Consider the following 22,721-nt stretch of genomic DNA (forward strand, 5'->3'; position numbering starts at 1 on the left):
TTGGAGCCGCCGTAGTTGCCTCAAGGGGGAGGGAGCGGTGTCCGGGACCGGACGGACCAATCGTGGCCCCGAGACGCGTCAGAAGCGGCCAATCAGAACCCGTCAGTGGGGTGGAGCTCCGGCGCCGGAGTCTGACGAGAGAAGGGAGGGGAACAAGGATAGAGCGCTCGCCAACGGCCGACGCTCCAGGCCGTCCCGCCCAGCGCAGCCTCACCCAATCACAATGCTCAGATCGGGAGGTGGAGCCAATCAGGTCCAACCAAGAGGAGGGGACACCGGCACTCCACTAGCAGGAAAACGGGCAGAGGGACCGCAAGCAGGGGGTGCCTAGTCCTCGTCCCCCAAAGACCAATCGTAAGCCAGATACAGGCGAGTGACTGTCAAGAAGGCCAATTAGAGCCTCCGAAGGGAATCTGGACCTGCCTCTTCTCTGAGGGACGGCTCTACCTACCAATAGCATGGGCGAGAAGGCGGTCCCTTTGCTAAGGAGGAGGCGGGTGAGCTAGAACTTTAAGACTGAGGTTAAGAATGAACGCGGAGCCCCTGGCCTGCCGGGAACGCAGTTCGCCGCTGCAGTGGCGAGTGCGAGCTGGACGTGTTAGGGGGCTAGCCGGCGTCCAGGGCTTGAGGGGATTCGGGCGACTGCTTGAGGCCAGTGCACTGGCGGTTGTCGCAGCTGAAGGGGCAGCGGGGGGACCCTCCGACTGTGAAGCCTCTGGCAGGGGTCTCGGGACCCCCGGGCTGGGGGCGGGCGGGGGGCTTCCCAGAGCCTGGAGATGCCCAGCTCGAGGAGGGAGGGTGTAGGTGCAGCGTTGCACGGTCTGCCGTCTCACCCGAGGAGCTCCCCTGGACAGGAATGGAGAGGGGGACCAGACCAGGGGGTTTTAGAGGCTTAGAAAGGATCTCACCGCCTAGAACACGCCCTTGGTGCTACGAATGCAGAAACTGAGGCAGAGGGAAGTTGATGCGTTAGCAAGAGCGAACAGCAAGTTCCTGACAGCTGGCTTGCTCTAGAAACCAGGTCTCTGGATCCTCCACGCACAGCCCTTTCCCGCTCCCTCAGTTTTCACAATGGATGTTTTCACTCCCTTCCTCTCTTCCTCCCTCCCTCCCTCTCTTCCTCCCTCCCTCCCTCTCCCTTCCGTTCCCTTCCTCTTTATTTTTTTATTTTTTTATTTTTTGAGATGGAGTCTCGCTCAGTCGCCCAGGCTGGAGTGCAGTGGCGCGATCTCGGCTCACAGCAACCTCCACTGTCTGGGTTCAAGCAATTCTCCTGCCTCAGCCTCCCGAGTAGCTGGGACTACAGGCGCCCGCCACCACACCCGGCTAATTTTTTGTATTTTAGTAGAGACGGGGTTTCACCGTGTTGCCCAGGCTGGTCGCAAACTCAGGAGCTCAGGCAATATGCCCTCCTCGGCCTCCCAAAGTGCTGGCATTACAGGCGTGAGCCACCGCGCCCGGCCTTTTTTTTTTTTTTTTTTTTTTAAGAAGGTCTGATTCTGTCGCCCAGGCTGGAGTGCAGTGGTGCAGTCATGGCTCACTGCAGCCTTGAATGCCTGGGCTCAAGTGATCCTCCTGCCTCAGCCTCCCAAGTAGCTGGGACCACGGGCGGCACCACTGCACCTGGCTAATTTATTTTCAATTTTTGTAGAGATGGGGTTTTGCTATGTTGCCCAGGCTGGTCTCAAACTTTTGACCTCAAGGGATCCTGCCTCTGCCTCCCAAAGTACTGAGATCACAGGCGTGAGCCACCACACCCGGCCCACAGTGGACTTTTTCTTTCTTTTGAGACAGAGTCGCTCTGTTGCCCAGGCTGGAGTGCAGTGGCTTGATCGCAGCTCACTGCAGCCTCAACCTCCCACCTCAGCCTCCCGAGTAACTGGGACTACAAGCACGCACCACCATGCCAGCTAATTGTATTTTTTGTAGAGACAGCGTCCTACTATGTTGCCCAGGCTGATCTCAAACTCCTGGGCTCAAGCAATGCTCCCACCTCGGCCTCCCGAAGTGCTGGGATTATAAGCGTGAGCCACCAAGCCTGGCCCACAGTGGACTTTTTCTATTCACAACCTCTCGTTTGCCTCCTGGGGTGAAATGGAGTGGATAAAGGGGACCCAAATGCAAGAGGAATGGAAAATACCTTTCTGTCTACTTGGAGATCTTCCTTTCTAAGTGGCATGAGTCCCTAATGCAGTCCCCTCCCTATGTGGTAGGTTGCCCAGAAATAAGTCACTGAAGTTGCTTTCTCCTTAGTTCACATCTCAGAGGTTGATATTCCTGAGTAGTTGCTGAAGAATTAAAATTCCATCTCAGGCATCCCAGCCTAGCCATGGCTAGGCACCATACATAAGGGAATTTGGGTGGTCAGTCTGGTGCAGTCAATGAACGGATCTGTGACACTGTGTGGTGAGGGCTGGTGGTCTGGCAGGATGGGACTCCTTTGAGCCCCTGCAAGAGCCAGCCACTCCTTGGATTTATTGGTGTAGATCTGGCCTGATCGGGACAGACACAACCCTGAACCCTGCTGTTTCTCCTGATAAATGTCACCCCACATAAGACAAAGCTAATATCAGAGACCCTGGGAGAAATCCTAAGCTTTCAGAGGAAATCCATCCCTTTCTCCCACCTTAATAGGTTGTCCTTTATACATGCAATGATGTTACTGTCCCTCAGGAAAGCAAAAGCAGTCTTCTTTTTTGTTTGTTTTTTTTGAAACTGGGTATCATTCTCGCCCGGGCTGGAGTGCAGTGGCACGATCATAGCTCACTGCTGCCTCAAACTGGGCTCAAGCAATCCTCCTGCCTCAGCCTCCTGTGTAGCTGGGACTACAGGGGTGCATCACCATGCCTGGGTAATTTTTAAGTTTTGGTTTTTTTTTAATAGACGCAGGGTCTATGTTGACCAGGCTGGTCTTGAACCCATGGCCTCAAGCCATCCTTGCACCATGGCCACCCACAAGTGCTGGGATTTCGGGCGTTAGCCACCGGCACCAGGCTGCAGTCTCCTTTTGGATGTGTTTTTTCACAAGTCTGAAGAGTTTGCTGAATCATTTGTGAGCTAAACGATTATTAGCACAGTCACCTCTCCATCTCACCTGTCAAACTGAGTTTATAGTTTTTTGAGTCTATACTCTTGAGCTACCAATCCCTAGAGGCCTTGGCCTGCTGAAATGTGAGGAATTCACTAGTGTTTCTCTACAGAGTTAGTGCTAAAAGGGCCTCAAATAGGAAAACCTCCTCCTGCTCCCTGAAATAAAGATGTCACCTACCAGTAATTCACACTTTATTTCTCCAGTAAAATGCATATCCCTTGAGCCATGTGATGGCTAGAACTGAGCTAGAACCCAGGAGCTGTCTAAGAGATGGGTCCTGGGCAAGATTAAAGGGAACAGGTCACAGTGGCCAAACAGTGAGGTCACAGAGAGGTTTGTTAGCCCCAGACTCCATGGGGGAGGGGCCTAGGAGGCAGAGGGGCCTCAGAGGTCCCCCAAGCCTAGGCTGGGGACATAGTGTGGGAAAGCCAGCAGGAACTGGGGGGGGGGGGCCAAGGGCCTAGGAGACAGGAGGGCAGGAGCAGGGAGGGGGCAATCAGGATGGTCAGGGGAAGCCAGAGACGGAAGCTGCAAAAATTCACCAGGCTGTGTGGACGGGAGGAGGGGCTCCGGGTGAGGGGGATTGGCCGCAGGAGATCGGGAGGAGTTATTTGGAGAAGTTAGGGATGGGTCTGGAGAGAGAGGGGAGGACATAACTGCGCCCAGCTAGAGTCAGATGAGCCCCAAGGTAGGCGGAGAGAAGGGAAAAAAGGATGTGGGACCCTCATGGGACCCTATGCACCCCTTCTTGGGTAGGTGAAGAGAAGCTGCCCTTCTTGTGGCTCGGAGCTTGGGGTTGAAGAGAAGAGGGGGAAAGGAAATCCGATTTCCATCCAGTTGTTCCCCCCAGAGCTGGTGAGTCCTTGGGGAGGGGGATTGAGAATAATAGGATTGGGGGCCAGATCACCGAGGGGCCACCAAAGACTCCCCGCTTCTTCCCTCCTCCCTCCCAGGTGGAGCATATCATCTCATTCCTCCCAGTCAGAGACCTTGTTGCCCTCGGCCAGACCTGCCGCTACTTCCACGAAGTGTGCGATGGGGAAGGCGTGTGGAGACGCATCTGTCGCAGACTCAGTCCGCGCCTCCAAGATCAGGGTTCTGGAGTCCGGCCCTGGAAGAGAGCTGCCATTCTGAACTGTACACCTTCCCCAGAACCTCCCGTTCTCCTTGCCTCTGTCCCGCCTTAGCCTTCCTGCTCTCTAAAGTCCCCTGATGACCCCCACACTCCCAACAGTGCTTCCAGGGCCCCTTTCTCCGGAAGAAACAGGTCCAGTTCAAACATTCTCCCTTGAGTACTTCCTCCAAGTCTTCGGAATCCACCCACAGCCCCCGTTAGCGGCCTCCCTGCCAAGTCTCCCTCTGTACACAGACACTTCCCGCTTTTTCCCTAGAGGCATCCCTCACTCCCCAAACCTGGAGTTTTCCCTCCCCTAACCCAAGGCTTCTGAACTCACTGTTGACATTTTGGGCAAAATAATTCCTTGATGTGGGGAGCTGTCCTCTGCATGGTGGGATGTTTAAGCAGCAACCCTGGCCTCCACCCACCAGATGGCCAGCAGCATCCCCCTTAATTGTGACAACCAATGTCCTTGAAGGACAAAATCACCCCTAGCCTGAGAACCATGCCATAAACCCTCTTCCCCTCCAGGGATCCCCCAGAGTGTACTTCTTACACTCATTGGGAGATTAAAAGAGAAGGGGAACCCAGAAAACAGATCCAAAGCTAGGGGTGAGGGAGGATGACCGGCCTTCATCGATCATTCCTTTTCACTCCTGTTTCTGTCTCTTCTCTGTTCTTTCTTTTTTTTTGATTTTTTTTTCTTTTTTTTTTTTTTGAGACAGGGTCTTGCTCTGTCACCCAGGCTGGAGCACAGTGGTGCAATCTTGGCTCAATGCAACCTCCACCTCCCGGGTTCAAGTATTCTCGTGCCTCAGCCTCCTGAGTAGCTGGGATTACAGGCTCCCGCCACCACACCCGGATAATTTTTGTATTTTTAGTAGAGACGGGGTTTTGCCACGTTGCCCAGGCTGGTCTCAAACTCCTGGGCTCCCAAAGCGCTGGGATTACAGGCGTGCAAAAATTCACTGAGCTGTGAGGATGGGAGGAGGGGCTCAGGGTGAGGGGGGTGGATGCCGCACGCAGCCTCTGTGTCTTTATTTTTAGAGTTTTCCTCAACATCACTGATGCAAGGTTGCACCAAAGAACTGCTCACTAAGAAGCAAATGTTTGACCCTGGGCTGAGGTGGGGTGGAGACTAAAGTTCACATGTCGAGTATAATCTAAACTTATTTTCCACATCTCCTTCATAAGGGGTCTGTTTGTTCCCCTGTCCTGGGGATGGGGAGGAACTACAAACCAGCGTGTCTGAGAAATCTACCCAAGCTCCAACTCATCTCCCTCGTGTCATCTCATCCCTTGAACCTTCCATCTCCTTCCTTCCTCCAGACACGAAGTGCCTGTATTTCCAGGCATTTGGAGGCCGCCGCCGATGTCTCAGCAAGAGCGTGGCCCCCTTGCTAGCCCACGGCTACCGCCGCTTCTTGCCCACCAAGGATCACGTCTTCATTCTTGACTACGTGGGGACCCTCTTCTTCCTCAAAAATGCCCTGGTCTCCACCCTCGGCCAGATGCAGTGGAAGCGGGCCTGTCGCTATGTTGTGTTGTGTCGTGGAGCCAAGGATGTGAGTAGCAGAACCCTGGCAGCTGAGAGCCCACCTGTATTAGTCCATTTTCACACTGCTATAAAGACGTACCAGAGGCCGGGTGCAGTGGCTTACACCTGTAATCCTAGCACTTTGGGAGGCTGAGGCAGGCGGATCAGCTGAGACCAGGAGTTCGAGACCAGCCTGGCCAACATGGCGAAACCCGTCTCTACTAAAAATACAAAAATTAGCTGGGTGTGGTGGTGGGTGCCTATAATTCCAGTTACTTGGGAGGCTGAGGCAGGAGAATCGCTTGAACTTGGGAGGCAGAGGCTGCAGTGAGCTGAGATCGCACCCTTGCACTCCAGCCTGGGCAACAAGAGCGAGACTCCGTCTCGAAAAAAAAAGACATACCTGAGACCGGGTAATTTATAAGGCAAAGAGGTTTAATTGACTCATAGTTCCACATGACTGGGGAGGCCTCAGGAAACTTACAATCATGGCAGAAGGGAAAGAGGCACGTCTTACATGGCAGCAGGTGAGAGCACACAAGCAAGAGCAGGGAAAACTGCCTTATAAATCCATCAGACCTCATGAGAACCCACTATCACGAAAACAACATGGGGGAAACTGCCCCCGTGAGCCAATCACCTCCCACTGGGTATTACAATTCGAGATGAGATTTGGGTGGGGGCACAGAGCCTAACCATATCGCCACCTCTCTTTTGAGGACCCAGGCCCCCATCAGTCTTGAGGTGTCTTTCCTATGACTTCTGCCCTCCCACATAGGAACTTGAAATCAAGGGCTCATTTCGCAACTCTGGACCCAAGCATTTCACTTCCCACCCCGGGATCCAGCTGCCCCAGCCCCATCCCATTTTGAAACTCTAGATCCCAGACGCCCTCATCTTTTCCCCCAGTTTGCCTCGGACCCAAGGTGTGACACAGTTTACCGTAAATACCTCTATGTCTTGGCCACTCGGGAGCAGCAGGAAGTGGTGGGTACCACCAGCAGCCGGGCCTGTGACTGTGTTGAGGTCTATCTGCAGTCTAGTGGGCAGCGGGTCTTCAAGATGACATTCCACCACTCAATGACCTTCAAGCAGATCGTGCTGGTTGGTCAGGAGACCCAGCGGGCTCTACTGCTCCTCACAGGTGTGGCCCAAAGCAATGGCTTTTGCAAACTGTTTCCTGCAGATTCCTCAGACCCTGCTGCAGAGGAGGGGGAGGGAGGCCCCTCAGACTGGGTTCCATATGCCACCTTATCCTAGTCTCCATCTAAACAGCTCTGCCCTTCTCTGTCTCCTAGTCTAGGATTCTGCTTAATATTTTATATGAATAAAAGGCCCTGTCCGGGTGTGGTGGCTCACACCTGTAACCCCAGCACTTTGGGAGGCCGAGGTGAGCAGATCACCTGAGATCTGGAGTTTGAGACCAGCCTGGCCAACATGGCGAAACCCCATCTCTACTAAAAAATACAAAAATTAGGTCGGGTGCAGCGGCTCACACCTGTAATCCCAGTTTTTGGGAGGCCAAGGCGGGTGGATCACGAGGTCGAGAGATCGAGACCAACATGGTGAAACCCTGCCTGACTCTACTAAAAAAAATACAAAAATTAGCCAAGCGTGGTGGCGCGTGCCTGTAGTCTAAGCTACTTGGGAGGCTGAGGCAGGAGAATCCCTTGAACCCAGGAGGCAGAGGTTGCAGTGAGCCAAGATCACGCCACTGCACTCCAGCCTGGTGACAGAGCGAGACTCCGTCTCAAAAAAAAAAAAAAAAAATTAGCCGGACGTGGTGGCATGGACCTGTAGTCCCAGCTACTTGGGAGTCTGAGGCAGGAGAATCGCTTGAACCCAGGAGGTGGAGGTTTCAGTGAGCCGAGATTATGCCACTGCACTCCAGCCTGGGTGACAGAGTGAGACTCCATCTCCAAAAAAAAAAAAAAAAAAAAAAAAAATCAGATGTCCCCAGCTTCCATGCCAACCACCTCACTATACTCCAAACTGCTACCTACTTTCCCAATGTCCTTTATACTCAACCACATCCCCAGGCCTGAGACCCTTTAGGCTTTTTCTTAAAATATTTTTTTCTTTTTTGGAGCAAGGTAGAGATGGGGTCTTGCTATGTTGCCCAGGCTGGTCTCGAACTCCCTGCCTCAAGTGATCCTCCTGCCTTGGCCTCCCAAAGTGCTGGGATTACAGGTGTGAGCCACCACACTTGACCACCTCTAAACTTCTGAATGCCAGGCAGGGCCCTCAATCCCCAGACCTCTCACTCAAATCGGATTCTAACAAATCTGCTAGATTTTTCTCTCTGCTCATCTCTCATGCTGAAGTACTTCCCTGATTTATGGTGGGAACTGGAGTCTGGGGGACTTGGGGTCACTCTTCCCTTATTTCTTTCTCAGCCCCACTCTAGGGCAGTAAATGTGTCACCCATATGGCCTAGGGAGTCTCTTGGGATGTTTATGTGGATATTGGAGAATCCCCTCCCCAACTAATTGCTTCCCCTACCCCCAGAGGAAGGAAAGATCTACTCTTTGGTAGTGAATGAGACCCAGCTTGACCAGCCACGCTCCTACACGGTTCAGCTGGCCCTGAGGAAGGTGTCCCACTACCTGCCTCACCTGCGCGTGGCCTGCATGACTTCCAACCAGAGCAGCACCCTCTACGTCACAGGTATGGACCACCTCCCCCCGGCTCAAGCCCGCAGCCTTGGTTAGACCCTCTAAACATCGACACCCTTCACCCTTACTCCAGCTGCATGGTGAACCCCTGAGGGCATCCTAGTGAAAAGATGTGTTTAGGGCCGGCATGGTGACTCATGCCTGTAATCCCATCACTTTCGGAAACCGAGGCAGGTGAATCACCTGAGGTCAGGAGTTCAAGACCAGCCTGGCCAACATGGCGAAACCCCATCTCTACTAAAATACAAAAATTAGCTGGGTGTGATGGCAGGCGCCTGTAATCCCAGCTACACCAGAGGCCGAGACAGGAGAATCACTTGAACCAGGAGGTAGAGGTTGTAGTGAACTGAGATCGTGCCACTTCGCTCCAGCCTGGGTGACCGAGGGAGACTCGGTCTCAAAAGATGTGTTTTCAGTTCCCAGGCATCATAGTTGATGCATTCCTAGTGGGTATGAGACTCCTTGGATCTTGTAGCTTTCATCCCAGGTGGGGCCTTATCCCTAGGAAATGGGTGCCCAAAGCTGCTAAGCTGAGGGCTCCTGACCCCCCAGACCAGGGGGGAGTGTATTTTGAGGTGCATACCCCAGGGGTGTATCACGATCTCTTTGGGACCCTTCAAGCCTTTGACCCCCTGGACCAGCAGATGCCGCTTGCTCTCTCACTGCCTGCCAAGGTAGGCTCCTGGAGGGACGGGGCAAACCAGAGGGGTGGGGCTGTAAGGATTGGAAGGTCTGAAGTATTATAGGAATCAGATTATTGATCCAGAGGGGCAGGGGATCCCCAGGGAGAGGTATGCCAAAAGAGATCAGCTGGGGGCTCGGTGCGGAGGGAGGCTGAGGAGGGAGTATCGCTTGAGCCCAGGAGCTCTAGACCAGCCTTGGCAACATAGTGAGATCTCATCTCTAAAATATATATATAGAAAGAGATCAGCTGGGGATGGCAGGTTAGTGGCTGGGAGACTCTGGAACTCGGAGTTCCTCTGGAGGGAATGGAATCCCTATCCCCTTTCTATCTTGCACGCTAGATCCTATTCTGTGCTCTTGGCTACAACCACCTTGGCCTGGTGGATGAATTTGGCCGAATCTTCATGCAAGGAAATAACAGATACGGGCAGCTAGGAACAGGGGACAAAATGGACCGAGGGGAACCCACACAGGTGAGACTATTTCCCAGCAACTCTCATCCCAACCCCTTTCCTCCAATTCCCTAACCCCCAGATCTGTCCACTTCTCCAGATTCCACAGAATCCAGTTTCTGTTCCTTTGGGAAGTTAAGCCACTCAGTATGTAATGCCAGTGGTACTACCCCATGTCTTACCCAGGGTTGTCACTACGAGGTCCATTCTGTGCAGTGCACACTGTAAATGCAATAGGAATTTAGTGAAGGGGTAGGGTGGGTGACCTGGGCAGGCTAGAGACTTCTAGAAGAGGTAAGATGTGAGCAGGGGCCAGGTGCAGAGCCTCACGCCTGTAATCCCGACACTTTGGGAGGCCGAGGTGGACAGATCACTTGAGGTCAGGAGTTCTAGACCAGCCTGGGCAACATGGTGAAACCCCGTCTCTACCAAAAATATAAAAAATTAGCTGGCTGTGGTGGCACATGCCTGCAATCCCAGCTACTCAGGAGGTTGAGGCAGGAGATTCTCTTGAACCTGGGAGGCTGAGGTTGCAGTGAGCTGAGATCGTGCCACCCTACTCCAGCCTGGGCAACAGAGCGAGACTCCGTCTCAAAGAAAAAGAAAAAAGATGTGAGCAGGGCATCGTGGGTTACATAAGACTTAGGTAGGGATAGAGAAGGCATTCTGTGTGATGAGGAGGGGGATAGGCACGAAACTTGCACATACCTGGGACAGTGACAAGACGGGTCTCACTAAAGCACAGAAGGCATCTTGGGAATCACTGAGGTATGAGGTGGTACAGGTGGGCACAAGCTTAGAGAGGTGTAGATTTGGGGAAGAGTCACTGCAGGTTCTGGAATAGGAGAAGGCAACCTCCAAGAGGTGACTGAGAATGTGTCAGGAGCCTTGTGCAGAGGAGGCCAAGGAGGGGAGCCCGCCAGGAGGCTGTTGAGTGATGACAGCACTTGAGACAAGCGCCTGGTGCTGCAGCGAGAATGGGAAGGAATGGATACAGGAGCTATTTGGGAAGAAAATGAATAGGGCCTCAAAACTGATTAGATGTAGAAGAGAGGGGTATAAGACAGAGGTGGCTCTGGAACAAAGATATCTCACACCTGTAATCCCAGCACTTTGGGAGACCAAGGTGGGTGGATCACGTGAGCCCAGGAGCATGAGATCAGCCTGGACAACATGGTGAAACCCTGTCTCTAGAAAAAATAAAAAATTAGCCAGGTGTGGTGGTGGGTGCTTTTAGTCCCAGCTACTCGGGAGTCTGAGGCACGAGAATTGCTTGAGCCTGGGAGGCAGAGGTTGCAGTGAGCTGAGATCGTGCCACAACATTCCAGCCTGGGCAACGGAGAGAGACTCTGTCTCAAAACAAAACAAAACAAAAACCACACTCAATTGGAAACGTCTAGCTGGCAATTAGATTCTACCTGGGAACATGGTTGAACAAACAGAAGTAGAGACTGAAAAGCAACTCTGAGAAGTAGGCCCCGTGGTAGACAGGGGATGAAGAAGAGGTGCCTCTAAGACAGGTCGTGCACCCCTCTAACACTGTCCCAGAAGCCACATGAGAAGGAAGTTCCAAATGGGGTGGGTGGCAGGGTTAATTGATGGTGTGACAATGTAAGATACATTTACTACTGACATGGAAAAGATAGTCATGCCATATTTTTAGGTGAAAAAGACTTTTATGAAATGGTTTACATAGTACCATTTATTTTTATTTTTATTTTTATTTTATTTTCAAGATAGAGTCTTGCTCTGTCTCCCAGGCTGGAGTGCAATGGCGCGATCTCGGCTCACTGCAACCTCTGCCTCTCAGGTTCAAGTGATTCTCCTGCCTCAGCCTGCCAAGATGGGATTACAGCGCCCACCACCATGCCCGGCTAATTTTTGTATTTTTAGTAGAGACGGAGTTTTACCATGTTGGCCAGGCTGGTCTCAAACTCCTGACCTCAGGTGATCTGCACACCTTGGCCTCCCAAAGTGCTGGGATTACAGGTGTGAGCCACCGCACCCAGCCTCTTTTTATTTTTATTATTACTTTTTTGAGACATGGTCTCCACTGCTTCCCAAGCTGGAGTGCAGTGACACAATCGTAGCTTGCTGCAGCTTTCAACTCCAGGGCTCAAGAGATCCTCCCGCCTCAACCTCCCAAGCAGCTAGGACTACAGGAATGCGCCACTACACCCAGATAAGTTTTTTTTGTTTTTTTTTTTGTTTTGTTTTGTTTTTAGAGACAGGGTCTTGCTATGTTGCCCAAGCTTATATTGAACTCATGGCTTTAAGCAATCCTCCCACCTCAGACTCCTAAAGTGCTGGGATTACAGGTGTGAGCCACCACACCTGGCCCCATCCCATTTTTTGTTTAAAAATACACAACTTGCCCATCATGGTGGCTGACATCTGTAATCCCAACTACTCAGGAGGCTGAGACAGGAGGATTGCTTGAGGCCAGGAGTTGAAGGCTGCAGTGAGCTGTGATCACCACTGCACTCCAGCCTGGGTGACACTGAGACCCTATCTCTAAAAAATAAAAAATATACAATTTATGTGTATTTGTTTGTTTAGCCAACAGTGAAGAATATCTAGCAAGATGTTAATAGTAGATGGTGGGATTTCCAATGATTTTAAAATTAATTTTTTGCTTGCCAATGTTTCATAATTTTTCTAGAATGACCATAAATTACTTATCAGTGTCTTCAGAATTAAAGCGCTAACAGGCTCAGGAGAATGAGGGGGCAGAAGACGCCCTGGGATTTAGCCACTGAGAGGCCAAGTGCCTCTAGAGAGAGCATGTCAGTAATGTAATAGAGAGAAAAGCGAGATCCCAGGGAGGTGCTGGAAAGACTGGCTGTGGGAAGGAACAGTAATGTGGTCAGCCTCAGATTGGTCATGTAACCAACTCTGCTGCTTAAGAGAGAGAGGCAGGAAGCGGCAGGAAGCAAGTAGAAGCTTTTTTTTCAAAAACAGGGTGGCCATTTTGGAAAAGAATTATGTGATAAGTTGAAAATGCTAGGCTAAGCATTTCAACTAGCTCACACCTGTAATCCTAGCACTTTGGGAGGCCAAGGCAGGTGGATTGCCTGAGCCCAGGAGTTCGGGACCAGCCTGGGCAACATGGTGAAACCCCGTCTCTACTAAAATACAAAAGAAATTAGCCAGGTGTGGCGGTGTGCACCCATAGTCCCAGCTACTCGGGAGGCTGAGGAAGGAGAATTGCTTGAACTGGAGAGGCGGAGGTTGCAGTGAACTGAAATCGTGCCACTGCACTTCAGCTTGGGCAACAGAGCGAGACTCCATCTCTACAAAAAAAAAAAAAAATGCTAGAGGCTGAGGTGGGAGGCCCGGAGTTCGAGATCACCATGAGCAACATAGTGAGACACTATCTCTATAGAAAATTTAAAAATTTAAAATTTAAAAATTATAGGCACATGCCGGGTGTGGTGGCACACGCCTGTAGTCCCAACTACTCAGGAGGCTGAGGCAGAAGAATGGCTTGAGCCCAGGAGGTCAAGGCTGCAGTGAGCTATGATTGCGCCACTGCATTTCAGCCTGGGCAACAGAATGAGACCCCATCTCTAAAAAAAGAAAAGAGAAAATAAAAATGCTAGAGTGGAGGCTGGGCTCAGTGGTTCATGCCTGTAATCCCAGCACTTTGGGAGGCCGAGGCAGGCAGATCACCTGAGGTCAGGAGTTCGAGACCAGCCTGGTCAATATGGCAAAACCCCTTCTCTACTAAAAATACAAAAATTAGATGGGTGTGGTGGCAAGGACCTGTAGTCCTAGCTACTTGGGAGGCTGAGGTGGGAGAATCACTTGAACCCGGGAAGGCAGAGGTTGCAATGAGCCGAGATTGCACTGCTGCACTCCAGCCTTCCGACTCTGTCTCAAACAAACAAAAAAAAAAAAAAAAAGAAAGAAAGAAAGAAAGAAAAGATAATACTAGAGCAGGAAGGGAGGGATAGTGGAAGGAAAGTCCTTCCTCAGGGTGGTGTTGGGGTCTAACCTGGAATTGCACAAGAAGCAAGTCTCCCCGAGGCTGGCAGGCAGGATGAGAGGCTGGACTGGCATAGACAGATGTGCTGAGAATGAGGGGTACACCACAGCAGGCCCTGGGCTCAGGCAAGGAGCTGATTTTCTGGGGGCATAGATGGGGTACCAACAGAAGTGCAAGACCGTATGTGACCAGTTAGAGTATGAGGGCTGCAGGGGTCAGCAGGGCAGACCTGGGGCGTGGGACAGTGCTGGCTCCCATTTCCTCCTCCCCAGTTCACATTCTGCCCCGAGCCTTCCAGTCAACCTTTTCCCACCCCAGCCCCCCAGTCCCTTGGTGCTCCCTGCTCAGGGACCCTGGCCGTGTGTCCCCAGGTTCGTTACCTGCAGCGGCCCGTCACCCTGTGGTGCGGCCTCAACCACTCCCTGGTGCTGAGCCAGAGCTCAGAGTTCAGCAAGGAGCTGCTGGGCTGCGGCTGTGGGGCTGGGGGCCGCCTCCCAGGCTGGCCCAAGGGGAGTGCCTCCTTCGTCAAGCTCCAAGTCAAGGTCAGAGTGGGGTCAGGAGAGTGGGCACCCAGGGAGGATGAGAGCCATGAACCAGGAAGCCCACAGGCTGTAGCTGGGGCTCCTGCAGGGACCCAGGGGGTCCCATTTCCCTAGCACCACCCCACCTCCCTCCTCTGCCGCACACCACGCTCTCTGCTTTCTCCCTTAGCAGACTGTGCTGGCCTTGCCCAATGTCACACACCCCTGGGACTTAGCCGGCTCAGGGCTGGTGTGAGAGGGAAGAATGCAATAGGCAGATTAGCCCGGGCACCCTGGGAAACCCTGCAAGGAAAGCACCACTCAGCCATGCCCCCTTTCTCTCCTCCTCCAAGGTCCCTCTGTGTGCCTGTGCCCTCTGTGCCACCAGGGAGTGCCTATACATCCTGTCCAGCCACGACATTGAGCAGCACGCCCCCTATCGCGACCTGCCAGCCAGCAGGGTGGTGGGGACTCCCGAGCCCAGCCTGGGGGCCAGAGCACCCCAGGACCCCGGGGGGATGGCCCAGGCCTGCGAGGAGTACCTCAGCCAGATCCACAGTTGCCAAACGTTGCAGGACCGCATGGAGAAGATGAAGGAGATCGTAGGGTGGATGCCCCTGATGGCCGCACAGAAGGACTTCTTCTGGGAGGCCCTGGACATGCTGCAGAGGGCTGAAGGAGGCGGGGGTGGTGTAGGGCCCCCAGCCCCTGAGACCTAATCCCCCTCATGCTAGCCTAGTCCCTGGAGGGAGTCCGGCCCCAGGCCAGGGACTAAGGAGCAATGACCATTGTGCGCATGCGTGTGGGAAGGGGTTGCTAGGGGGTGGGGACGGCTAACCAGGGTAAGACAGGGAATTGTTTTGTAAAATGTTCAGGGGGCTGCCCAGGAGGGGCCCCCAACCTGACTATCATGGACAAGAGATTTGATGGATAGAATAAAAGGCTGCAGCGAGGCCTGGTGTGGAAGCCTTGGGGGCTGGGAGGGACAGGGGCAGGGATGGGGTGGGTGGGTGCCCGGCTTGGTGGGTGCAGGAGGGCAGGAGCCCAGGCAGGGGCAGGCAGCACAAGCAGCTCCAGGTCTCAGGTGCAGCAGAGCTGATGCTGCCTGAACCCTTCACATTGTTGTCCACTCCCTGCTCCCAAGAGCACACCTGGTCGTTTGGACTGGGAAGTTCTGGCCCTACCTTCTGGAACAACTCTATGCACAGATGCTCTTGGCTACCCCACTGGGATCCCCTGCCCACTAGACTTGTCCCCATCCTGAGGCAGCCTGTTCCTCCTGACCCCCGAAAGCTTACCACCCATCTCCCTTCGGCCTGAAGCCAGCCCCCCTCCTCTCTCCCTTCTGTTTACCTCCCAGGTTTGGGCTCTATTTTCTACTCCTTCCACCTCTTCCTGAGTAACAAGGACACTCCCTTCATCCACGCCCCATGCCTCCTGCCTTGCTTCCTGTACCTTCAAGTAGTTGGAAGAGGTCATGGGTGAGAATTCCTTCTCCTTGGCCTAGTCTGGCCCAGGTCTGGAGAGAAGGCAATGGAGATGTGAAGTGGAGGCCAGGTGTGGTGGCTACGCCTATAATCCCAGCACTTTGGGAGTCCGAGGCGGGCGGATCACCTGAGGCTAGGAATTTGAGACCAGCCTGGACAGCATGCTGAAACCCTGCCTCTACTAAAAATACAAAAATTAGCCAGGTGTGGAGGCATGCACCTGCAGTCCCAGCTACTCGGGAGGCTAAGGCACAAGAATTGTTTGAACCCGGGAGGCGGAGGTTGCAGTGAGCAGAGATCGCGCCACTGCACTCCAGCCTGGGTCACAGAATGAGACTCTGTCTCAAAAAAAAAAAAAAAAAAAAAAAGAAATTGAAGTGGAAAATGAGCTGGCAGGGGTGGTCAGGCAGGGGGTGAGCAATGAGGGCTCCTGAGCTGAGGAAGCAGGGGCGGGGGGAGGATGGGGGCTAGGGAGTCCTCAGAAGTTCCCGGAGATACTCCCTCACTGGACAGAGTGGGGTTCCCGATGACGTTACTTGAGGCCTGGGAGACGGCCTCTGCCCCTCACTGCTCCTCCCCCTCCTAAGGTCAACATTTATGTGTCCTAGACCTAGAGAGGTCCCAGGACACGCCACTGTCCCGCCTTCCCCACTGCCCGCCCCACTGGCCAGTCCCCACGCCCACACACCCAAGGCTGCCCCATCTGGCGCTGATTATCCTGCTGCTGCCGCCACCGCTGCTGCTGCTCTGCAAAATTCAGCTGCTGCCTCTGTCTTGAGGACCCCAGCGCCTTTCCCCCGGGGCCATGCTGCCTGCAGCCACAGCCTCCCTCCTGGGGCCCCTCCTCACTGCCTGCGCCCTGCTGCCTTTTGCCCAGGGCCAGACCCCCAACTACACCAGGTAGGTCTCTTGGCATCTTCCAGACAGCTCCAGTGAACTTCAGACCCCCGATTCCTTGGGGGTTATGCCTGGAGATATTTTGGGTTCCCTTGCTGACACACCACTCCCCAGATTCCCCACCGCCTCACCCTTCTCTGGCCCCCAAATCCTCCCCATCTGCTGCAAGACCTTGGTCTCCTGCAGGCCACCACTGCTCCCATTCCCCCACCTTCGTCCTCTGGTCTCTTAAGTCTCCCCACCCACCCAGATCCTTGGCCCCCCATAGAACCCAAGAGAGAGCCAAGCTCCTGAACTTGCCTGGTAGCTGGATTCCAGGAAGGAATTCGAGAGGGATTGTAGGGGGAGGAGGGGGCAGTTGAGTGGAGACTTGGGAGTCAGAATCTGAAGTAGTTTGGAACAGGGGCAGGGCTAAGGTGTGGAGCTCGCGGAGCCTGGCCTCCAGGTTCAATCAGAGGGCCATCGCCACTGCAGCTCCCTCCATCTCTCCACCCCCTCCCCCCCACCGCCTCGTGGCTGTGTCCACATCTGGAAGTAGTTAGGCGGCTCCTGTCCCTGGACTGCCAGGCAGAGTGAGGCGGGAGTCTGGAAGGGGGGCCGAGGAGGATTCCGGGAATTCCTGTTGGGGTGGGGGTGGGGACTCTTGGGGTTGGAGGGATGGTCGAGTTGCCAGGCCCACTTTTCCCTTATCTTTGTGGGAGTCTGGGACACCCCAGCCCTGTCCTGGCTGGTGGAAGCTGCCCCAGGTCTCTCAAGGCCTTTCCATTTCATCCCCCAGCTTCCCTCCTTGGAGTTTCATCCTCATCACCTCATCCCCATCTTGCCAGTGCTCCCGCGTCCCACCCGTCCCTGCTCTTTCCTGACCCCTTTTCTGTTCTCCAGACCCGTGTTCCTGTGCGGAGGGGATGTGAAGGGGGAATCAGGTTACGTGGCAAGTGAGGGGTTCCCCAACCTCTACCCCCCTAATAAGGAGTGCATCTGGACCATAACGGTGAGAAACCCCTCTGGGCACTACCCCTTGTTAAAGTCTCAGAGGCAAAAGGGCCTGACTGCGAAGGGACCCCCCCCCCGTCCCCCCCGCACCACCTTCTCAACCTGGGGCAGCTCCAAGTGTCTTCCCTCTGTCACTGAAGGCATCATTCCCACCGTAACACGCATCCTCTTAACCCTTCCCTCAAATCTTCATTCTCCAGTCCCCGGCCCTCCCTCCTCTTCCAAAGCCTCAGCTCTTGTCCCCTGCACAGCCTACCAGCAGAGCTGCAGAGACCAGGCCCTCTGCTCTGCACTCACGTGGAGGCCCCTTCCCATTCGGTCCGTTTCTGCAAGAAACGCTTGGGGCAGGGGAGCTGCCCTCTGGCTGGGTTGTGTGGGGCCTGACTCTGTGGGTCCCCGCCTCTGTCCCCGCTATCAGGTCCCCGAGGGCCAGACTGTGTCCCTCTCATTCCGAGTCTTCGACCTGGAGCTGCACCCCGCCTGCCGCTACGATGCTCTGGAGGTCTTCGCTGGGTCTGGGACTTCCGGCCAGCGGCTCGGACGCTTTTGTGGGACCTTCCGGCCTGCGCCCCTAGTCGCCCCCGGCAACCAGGTGGCCCTGAGGATGACGACGGATGAGGGCACAGGAGGACGAGGCTTCCTGCTCTGGTACAGCGGGCGGGCCACCTCGGGCACTGGTGAGAACTCCCTCACCTCCGCCTTCCCCCCCTCCAGGCCCCGCCCCGGGCGCAGCCCCGCCCCCAGCCCTAACCTCCGCCCCGCCCACCCCGCGCCCCAGTGCCTAGGGTCCCCTACCTCCCTGACCCATTTTCCTCACTAACCGCCCCTTCAGTCCCTCCTCCCCGTCTTCTCTCCCCTCCTCCCGCACCCACCCATCCCTCTTCCAGGGCCCCCCCCAGGCGCGAGGCGGAAATGGGTCACCGACCCGCGGGTGGAATGGGCGGCCTGGGGTTACTGGGACGGTGAGTAACTGCCCGCCCCCGTCCGCAATCGGGCTCCCTCCGTCGGGCGCGAGGGGGCACCCCAGGGCTGGGGGGACTAGGTTCCTCCAACCCGGGGGGCCCCCTACACCCAGCCCTGGGCTCCCGATTGCGGTCCCATCACCCCCTCCTGGCGGCAGAAGTCTCCCTTGCAATGTTTCAGGCGGGGACCTCCCTAAAGGGGGCCTCGGGGGCTGTGCCCCAAGTCGAGGACACCCTCTCCAGCCTGAAAGGGGACTCTGCTGCAGGGCCGGGGAGATGGGATCTCCTAGGGGAAGAGGCGCGGTGCGGCCGCGGGTCGGGGAGGGGCCAGAAGGGGGCGTCCAGCCAGTTCCTCCTCCCGCTTCCACCGCCCGCCAGTGCGCCCTGCGGCCCCAGACTTCCCCGAGCCGCGCTCCTCCCGGCCGCTCTCTGTTAACCTGCCCCCATCTTACCTCCCCTTCTTCTCGTCCCCTCATCCTGAGCCCCAGACATCCGAGCTGCCTGCCGGGGCTCCCAGCCTAGAGTTCTCCTGAAGCTGACCGAGGGTCTCCACCGCCCCCCACCCCCGCTCCTCTCTCCCTTCCCCAGAGCACCAATTTTGCGGGGGGCGGCTGGAGAAGGCCCAGGGAACCCTGACCACGCCCAACTGGCCCGAGTCCGATTACCCCCCGGGCATCAGCTGTTCCTGGCACATCATCGCGCCCCCGGACCAGGTACCGACCCTCCTCCCCGGGCTGCCCTAGGGGACCCAGGCGGCGCCCTCCAGCTTACAGCCAGCAGAGATTTATTGAAGATCTGCTGTGTCCCGAGCACTGCGCTTGCGCTGGTGGGCACCCAAAACAGCCCCAACCCCTGCATGCACGCAAACAAAATTGTAAAAATTACAACTGAGACAAGTCTCAGGAGAGCGAGGTACAGGGTCCTGGTATAACACGCGGGCCTGTCACTTGTGAGTGCGCCAGGACTTGACCTTGCCAACCACGACGACCGACGCCCCTGCAGGGTCCCATGGGTGTGTGTGGTCCTCCGTGCTGTGTTGTGAACGCCTTCAGGAGGGGGGCCCAGAGGACGCGGGAGGTGGGAGTGGGAGCTGCTGCAGGCACCCAGTAGGAGATGAGGTGCAGGCGCGCAGGGGTGTCCCGCCGCGCAGCCCCCGCCTCCGCCCGCCGCCAGGTCATCGCGCTGACCTTCGAGAAGTTTGACCTGGAGCCGGACACCTACTGCCGCTATGACTCGGTCAGCGTGTTCAACGGAGCCGTGAGCGACGACTCCCGGAGGCTGGGGAAGTTCTGCGGCGACGCAGTCCCGGGGTGAGGGGCGGGACCTGGGCGAGTCCGGGAGAGAGTCGGCGGACCGCACGCACGCGGCTGTTTGGAGGGGCGGGGTTCAGCTAAAAGGACGGGATCTGAACCCCAGGGCTCCAAACCGGCGAGGGGAGCAGGTTCGAGGCCAGGCAAAGAGGAGATTTGGCCCCGGGTCTGGGGTCCACGGATAGAGAGGCGACTGGGGCTCTGCGAAGTTGGGACGAAGTTAAAAGGCCACCTGGCCAGGGGTAGTGGCTCATGCCTGTAATCATAGCACTTTGGGAGGCTGAAGCGGGAGGATCACCTGAGCTTAGGAATTCGAGACCAGCCTGGGCAACATGGCGCAACCTTGTCTGTACCAAAAATACAAAATAATTAGCTGGGCATGGTGGCGTGCCTGTAGTCCCAGCAACTTGCGGGGCTGAGGCAGGAGGATTACTTGAACCCAGAAGGTCAAGGCTGCAGTAAGCCTAGATGGAGCCACTGCACTCAAGCCTGGGAGACAAAGTGAGACCCTGTCTCAAACAAACAAAAAAGGTCATGGGGCTGAGAAGAGTGTGGTGCACGCCCGCCCTGACACTTCCCCCAATGCTCGGTGGCCACCTGCAGCTCCATCTCCTCCGAAGGGAATGAACTCCTCGTCCAGTTCGTCTCAGATCTCAGTGTCACCGCTGATGGCTTCTCAGCCTCCTACAAGACCCTGCCGCGGGGCACTGCCAAAGAAGGGCAAGGGCCTGGCCCCAAACCGGGAACTGAGCCCAAAGTCAAGCTGCCCCCCAAGTCCCAACCTCCGGAGAAAACAGAGGAATCTCCTTCAGCCCCTGGTGAGTCTGGGATAGGGGAGGAAGGGGAAACAGACTGAAGGGAGCCATTTCAAAAAGTTCTGACCTGGGCTGTGGCTCACACCTGTAATCCCAGCATTTTGGGAGGTCCAGACAGCAGGATCGCTTAAGCCTAGGAGTTTACCATAGCAAGACCCTGTCTTTTCAAAAATAAAAAATTAGGCTGGGCTGGTGGCTCACGCCTGTAATCCCAGCACTTTGGGAGGCCAAGGCAGGCAGATCACCTGAGGTCAGGAGTTCAAGACCACCCCGGCTAACATGGCAACACCACATCTCTACTAAAAATACAAAAATTAGCCAGGTGTGGTGGTACACACCTGTAATCCCAGCTACTCGGGAGGCTGAGGCAGGAGAGTCGCTTGAACCTGGGAGGTGGAGATTGTAGTGAGCCGAGATTGTGCCACTGTACTCCAACTTGGGTTACAGAGTGAGATTCTGTCTCAAAAAAAAAAAAAAAAAAAAAAAAAACCTTAGCCAGGCGTGTGGTCATAGCTACTCCGGAGGCTGAGGTGGGAGGATTGCTTGAGCTGGGAAGGTCGAGGCTTCAGTGAGCCATGACTGTGCCGCTACACTCCAGCCTGGGCAACAGAGCAAAACTCCATCTTAAACAAACAAAAAAGTTCTTCCTTGGCTACATTCACTCATTGATTCATCTGGTACTCACTGGTGCCTCCTTCCTGCCGATGACCCCTACTGGGTGCTAGGACCGGAAGCCTGACAGAGCTCTGAACAGTTCAAGTCAATGAAGCTGTTATGGGGACAGTGCTCCCTCCTACCTGCTGAGCAGGTCACCCTCCACCCTCCTCCCTCCTAGATGCACCCACCTGCCCAAAGCAGTGCCGCCGGACAGGCACCTTGCAGAGCAACTTCTGTGCCAGCAGCCTTGGTAAGAATACCCCCAACCCCATTCCAACTCCTCGAACCACCTCCTGCTTCTGTTTCCAGTCCTGCCATCTGGAACCTCCCATCTCCTCATCTCTCACTCCCATTCTCCCACAGTGGTGACTGCGACAGTGAAGTCCATGGTTCGGGAGCCAGGGGAGGGCCTTGCCGTGACTGTCAGTCTTATTGGTGCTTATAAAACTGGAGGACTGGACCTGCCTTCTCCACCCACTGGTGCCTCCCTGAAGTTTTATGTGCCTTGCAAGCAGTGCCCCCCCATGAAGAAAGGTAACAGAGATGTGGGGAATTGGGGATGGGGCGAGCTAAGCCACACAGAAATGATCAAGGTGTGGAATCTTGAGACCTGCTGACAGGTCTCAAGAATAAGAGATCTCAACCCCTCCCTCCTTCTTCCAGGAGTCAGTTATCTGCTGATGGGCCAGGTAGAAGAGAACAGAGGCCCCGTCCTTCCTCCAGAGAGCTTTGTGGTTCTCCACCGGCCCAACCAGGACCAGATCCTCACCAACCTAAGCAAGAGGAAGTGCCCCTCTCAACCTGTGCGGGCTGCTGCATCCCAGGACTGAGACGCAGGCCAGCCCTGGCCCCTAGCCCTCAGGCCTTCTTTCTTATCCAAATAAATGTTTCTTAATGAGGAATGGGTCAGATCTCCATGCTTATGGTATTGGGGTCCATCTTGAGGATTTCTTTTCATTAATTAATTAATTCAACACATATTTACTATACAGAATAATCGTTTAAGAATGTGGCCAGGTGTGGCCGCTCACAGCTGTAATCCCAGCACTATGGGAGGCTGAGTCAGGAGGATTGCTGAGGCCAAGAGTTTAAGACCAGCCTGGGCAACATGGCAAAACCCCCTCTCCACACACAAAAAATGCAAAAATTAGCCAGGCTTGGTGGTGCACACCTGTAGTCCCAGCTACTCAGGTTGAGGTGTGAGGATCGCTTGATCCCGGGGAGGTAAGACTGCGGTGAGCTGTGACTATGCCACTGTACTCCACCTGGGGGAACACAGTGAGACCCTGTCTCAAAAAAAAAAAAAGAATGTAAGTCACAGGCCAGGTGCAGTGGCTGATGCCTGTAATCCCAGCACTTTGAGAGGCTGAGGTGGGAGGATCACTTGAGGTCAGAAGTTTGAGATCAGTCTGGGCAACATGGCCAGATTCTGTCTTTACAAAAAATAATTAGCTGGGCATGGTGGTACTCATCTGTGGTCCCAGCTACTCAGGAGGCTGATGTGGGAGGCTTGCTTGAGCCCAGGACTCTGAGGC

General features: G+C 55.0%; 2 protein-coding genes and 2 long non-coding RNA genes across 8 annotated transcripts; 2 read left to right on the top strand and 2 right to left on the bottom strand.

Moving 5' to 3' along the window:
* The first annotated feature begins 114 nt into the window (after positions 1-114).
* FBXO24 (F-box protein 24) lies at positions 115-15,017 on the top strand. 5 transcript variants are annotated; one of them, XM_009453261.5, is made up of 10 exons: positions 137-497; positions 3,848-3,946; positions 4,045-4,358; positions 5,538-5,773; positions 6,655-6,889; positions 8,254-8,412; positions 8,973-9,094; positions 9,446-9,577; positions 13,916-14,086; positions 14,419-15,017. In XM_009453261.5, the coding sequence occupies exons 3-10, from the start codon at positions 4,304-4,306 to the stop codon at positions 14,782-14,784; spliced, it is 1,476 nt and encodes a 491-aa protein (XP_009451536.4). In that variant the 5' UTR covers positions 137-497; positions 3,848-3,946; positions 4,045-4,303; the 3' UTR covers positions 14,785-15,017.
* Positions 3,270-6,788, bottom strand: LOC107971957 (uncharacterized). The gene is made up of 3 exons (XR_010158635.1): positions 6,697-6,788; positions 4,101-4,202; positions 3,270-3,953 (listed from the first exon to the last, which is right to left on the bottom strand). It is a non-coding gene; the product is annotated as an uncharacterized LOC107971957 (long non-coding RNA).
* On the bottom strand, positions 9,021-10,350 carry LOC134810472 (uncharacterized). The gene is made up of 3 exons (XR_010158636.1): positions 10,265-10,350; positions 9,739-9,778; positions 9,021-9,102 (listed from the first exon to the last, which is right to left on the bottom strand). It is a non-coding gene; the product is annotated as an uncharacterized LOC134810472 (long non-coding RNA).
* Positions 15,018-15,650: 633 nt separating the features above from the next.
* PCOLCE (procollagen C-endopeptidase enhancer) lies at positions 15,651-22,088 on the top strand. The gene is made up of 9 exons (XM_016946178.4): positions 15,651-16,452; positions 17,332-17,440; positions 17,861-18,119; positions 18,993-19,117; positions 19,578-19,714; positions 20,318-20,532; positions 21,365-21,436; positions 21,550-21,720; positions 21,850-22,088. Exons 1-9 carry the CDS (start codon positions 16,358-16,360, stop codon positions 22,014-22,016), a joined length of 1,350 nt encoding a protein of 449 aa, XP_016801667.1. The 5' UTR covers positions 15,651-16,357; the 3' UTR covers positions 22,017-22,088.
* Positions 22,089-22,721: the final 633 nt, after the last annotated feature.

This window comes from Pan troglodytes, chromosome 6 (genome assembly GCF_028858775.2).
Source record: "Pan troglodytes isolate AG18354 chromosome 6, NHGRI_mPanTro3-v2.0_pri, whole genome shotgun sequence".
NCBI lineage: Eukaryota > Metazoa > Chordata > Mammalia > Primates > Hominidae > Pan > Pan troglodytes.

Bases quoted from the DNA above. Each gene is read 5' to 3' on its own strand.
- PCOLCE (XM_016946178.4), top strand. From the start codon at position 16,358: ATGCTGCCTGCAGCCACAGCCTCCCTCCTGGGGCCCCTCCTCACTGCC. The intron at 17,441-17,860 runs GTGAGAAACCCC...CCCCGCTATCAG, and splicing joins AGTGCATCTGGACCATAACG to GTCCCCGAGGGCCAGACTGT. The intron at 19,715-20,317 runs GTGAGGGGCGGG...GGCCACCTGCAG, and splicing joins TGCGGCGACGCAGTCCCGGG to CTCCATCTCCTCCGAAGGGA.
- FBXO24 (XM_009453258.4), top strand. From the start codon at position 3,593: ATGGTCAGGGGAAGCCAGAGACGGAAGCTGCAAAAATTCACCAGGCTG. The intron at 4,229-5,537 runs GTACACCTTCCC...TCCTTCCTCCAG, and splicing joins GAGAGCTGCCATTCTGAACT to ACACGAAGTGCCTGTATTTC. The intron at 6,890-8,253 runs GTGTGGCCCAAA...CCCTACCCCCAG, and splicing joins GGCTCTACTGCTCCTCACAG to AGGAAGGAAAGATCTACTCT.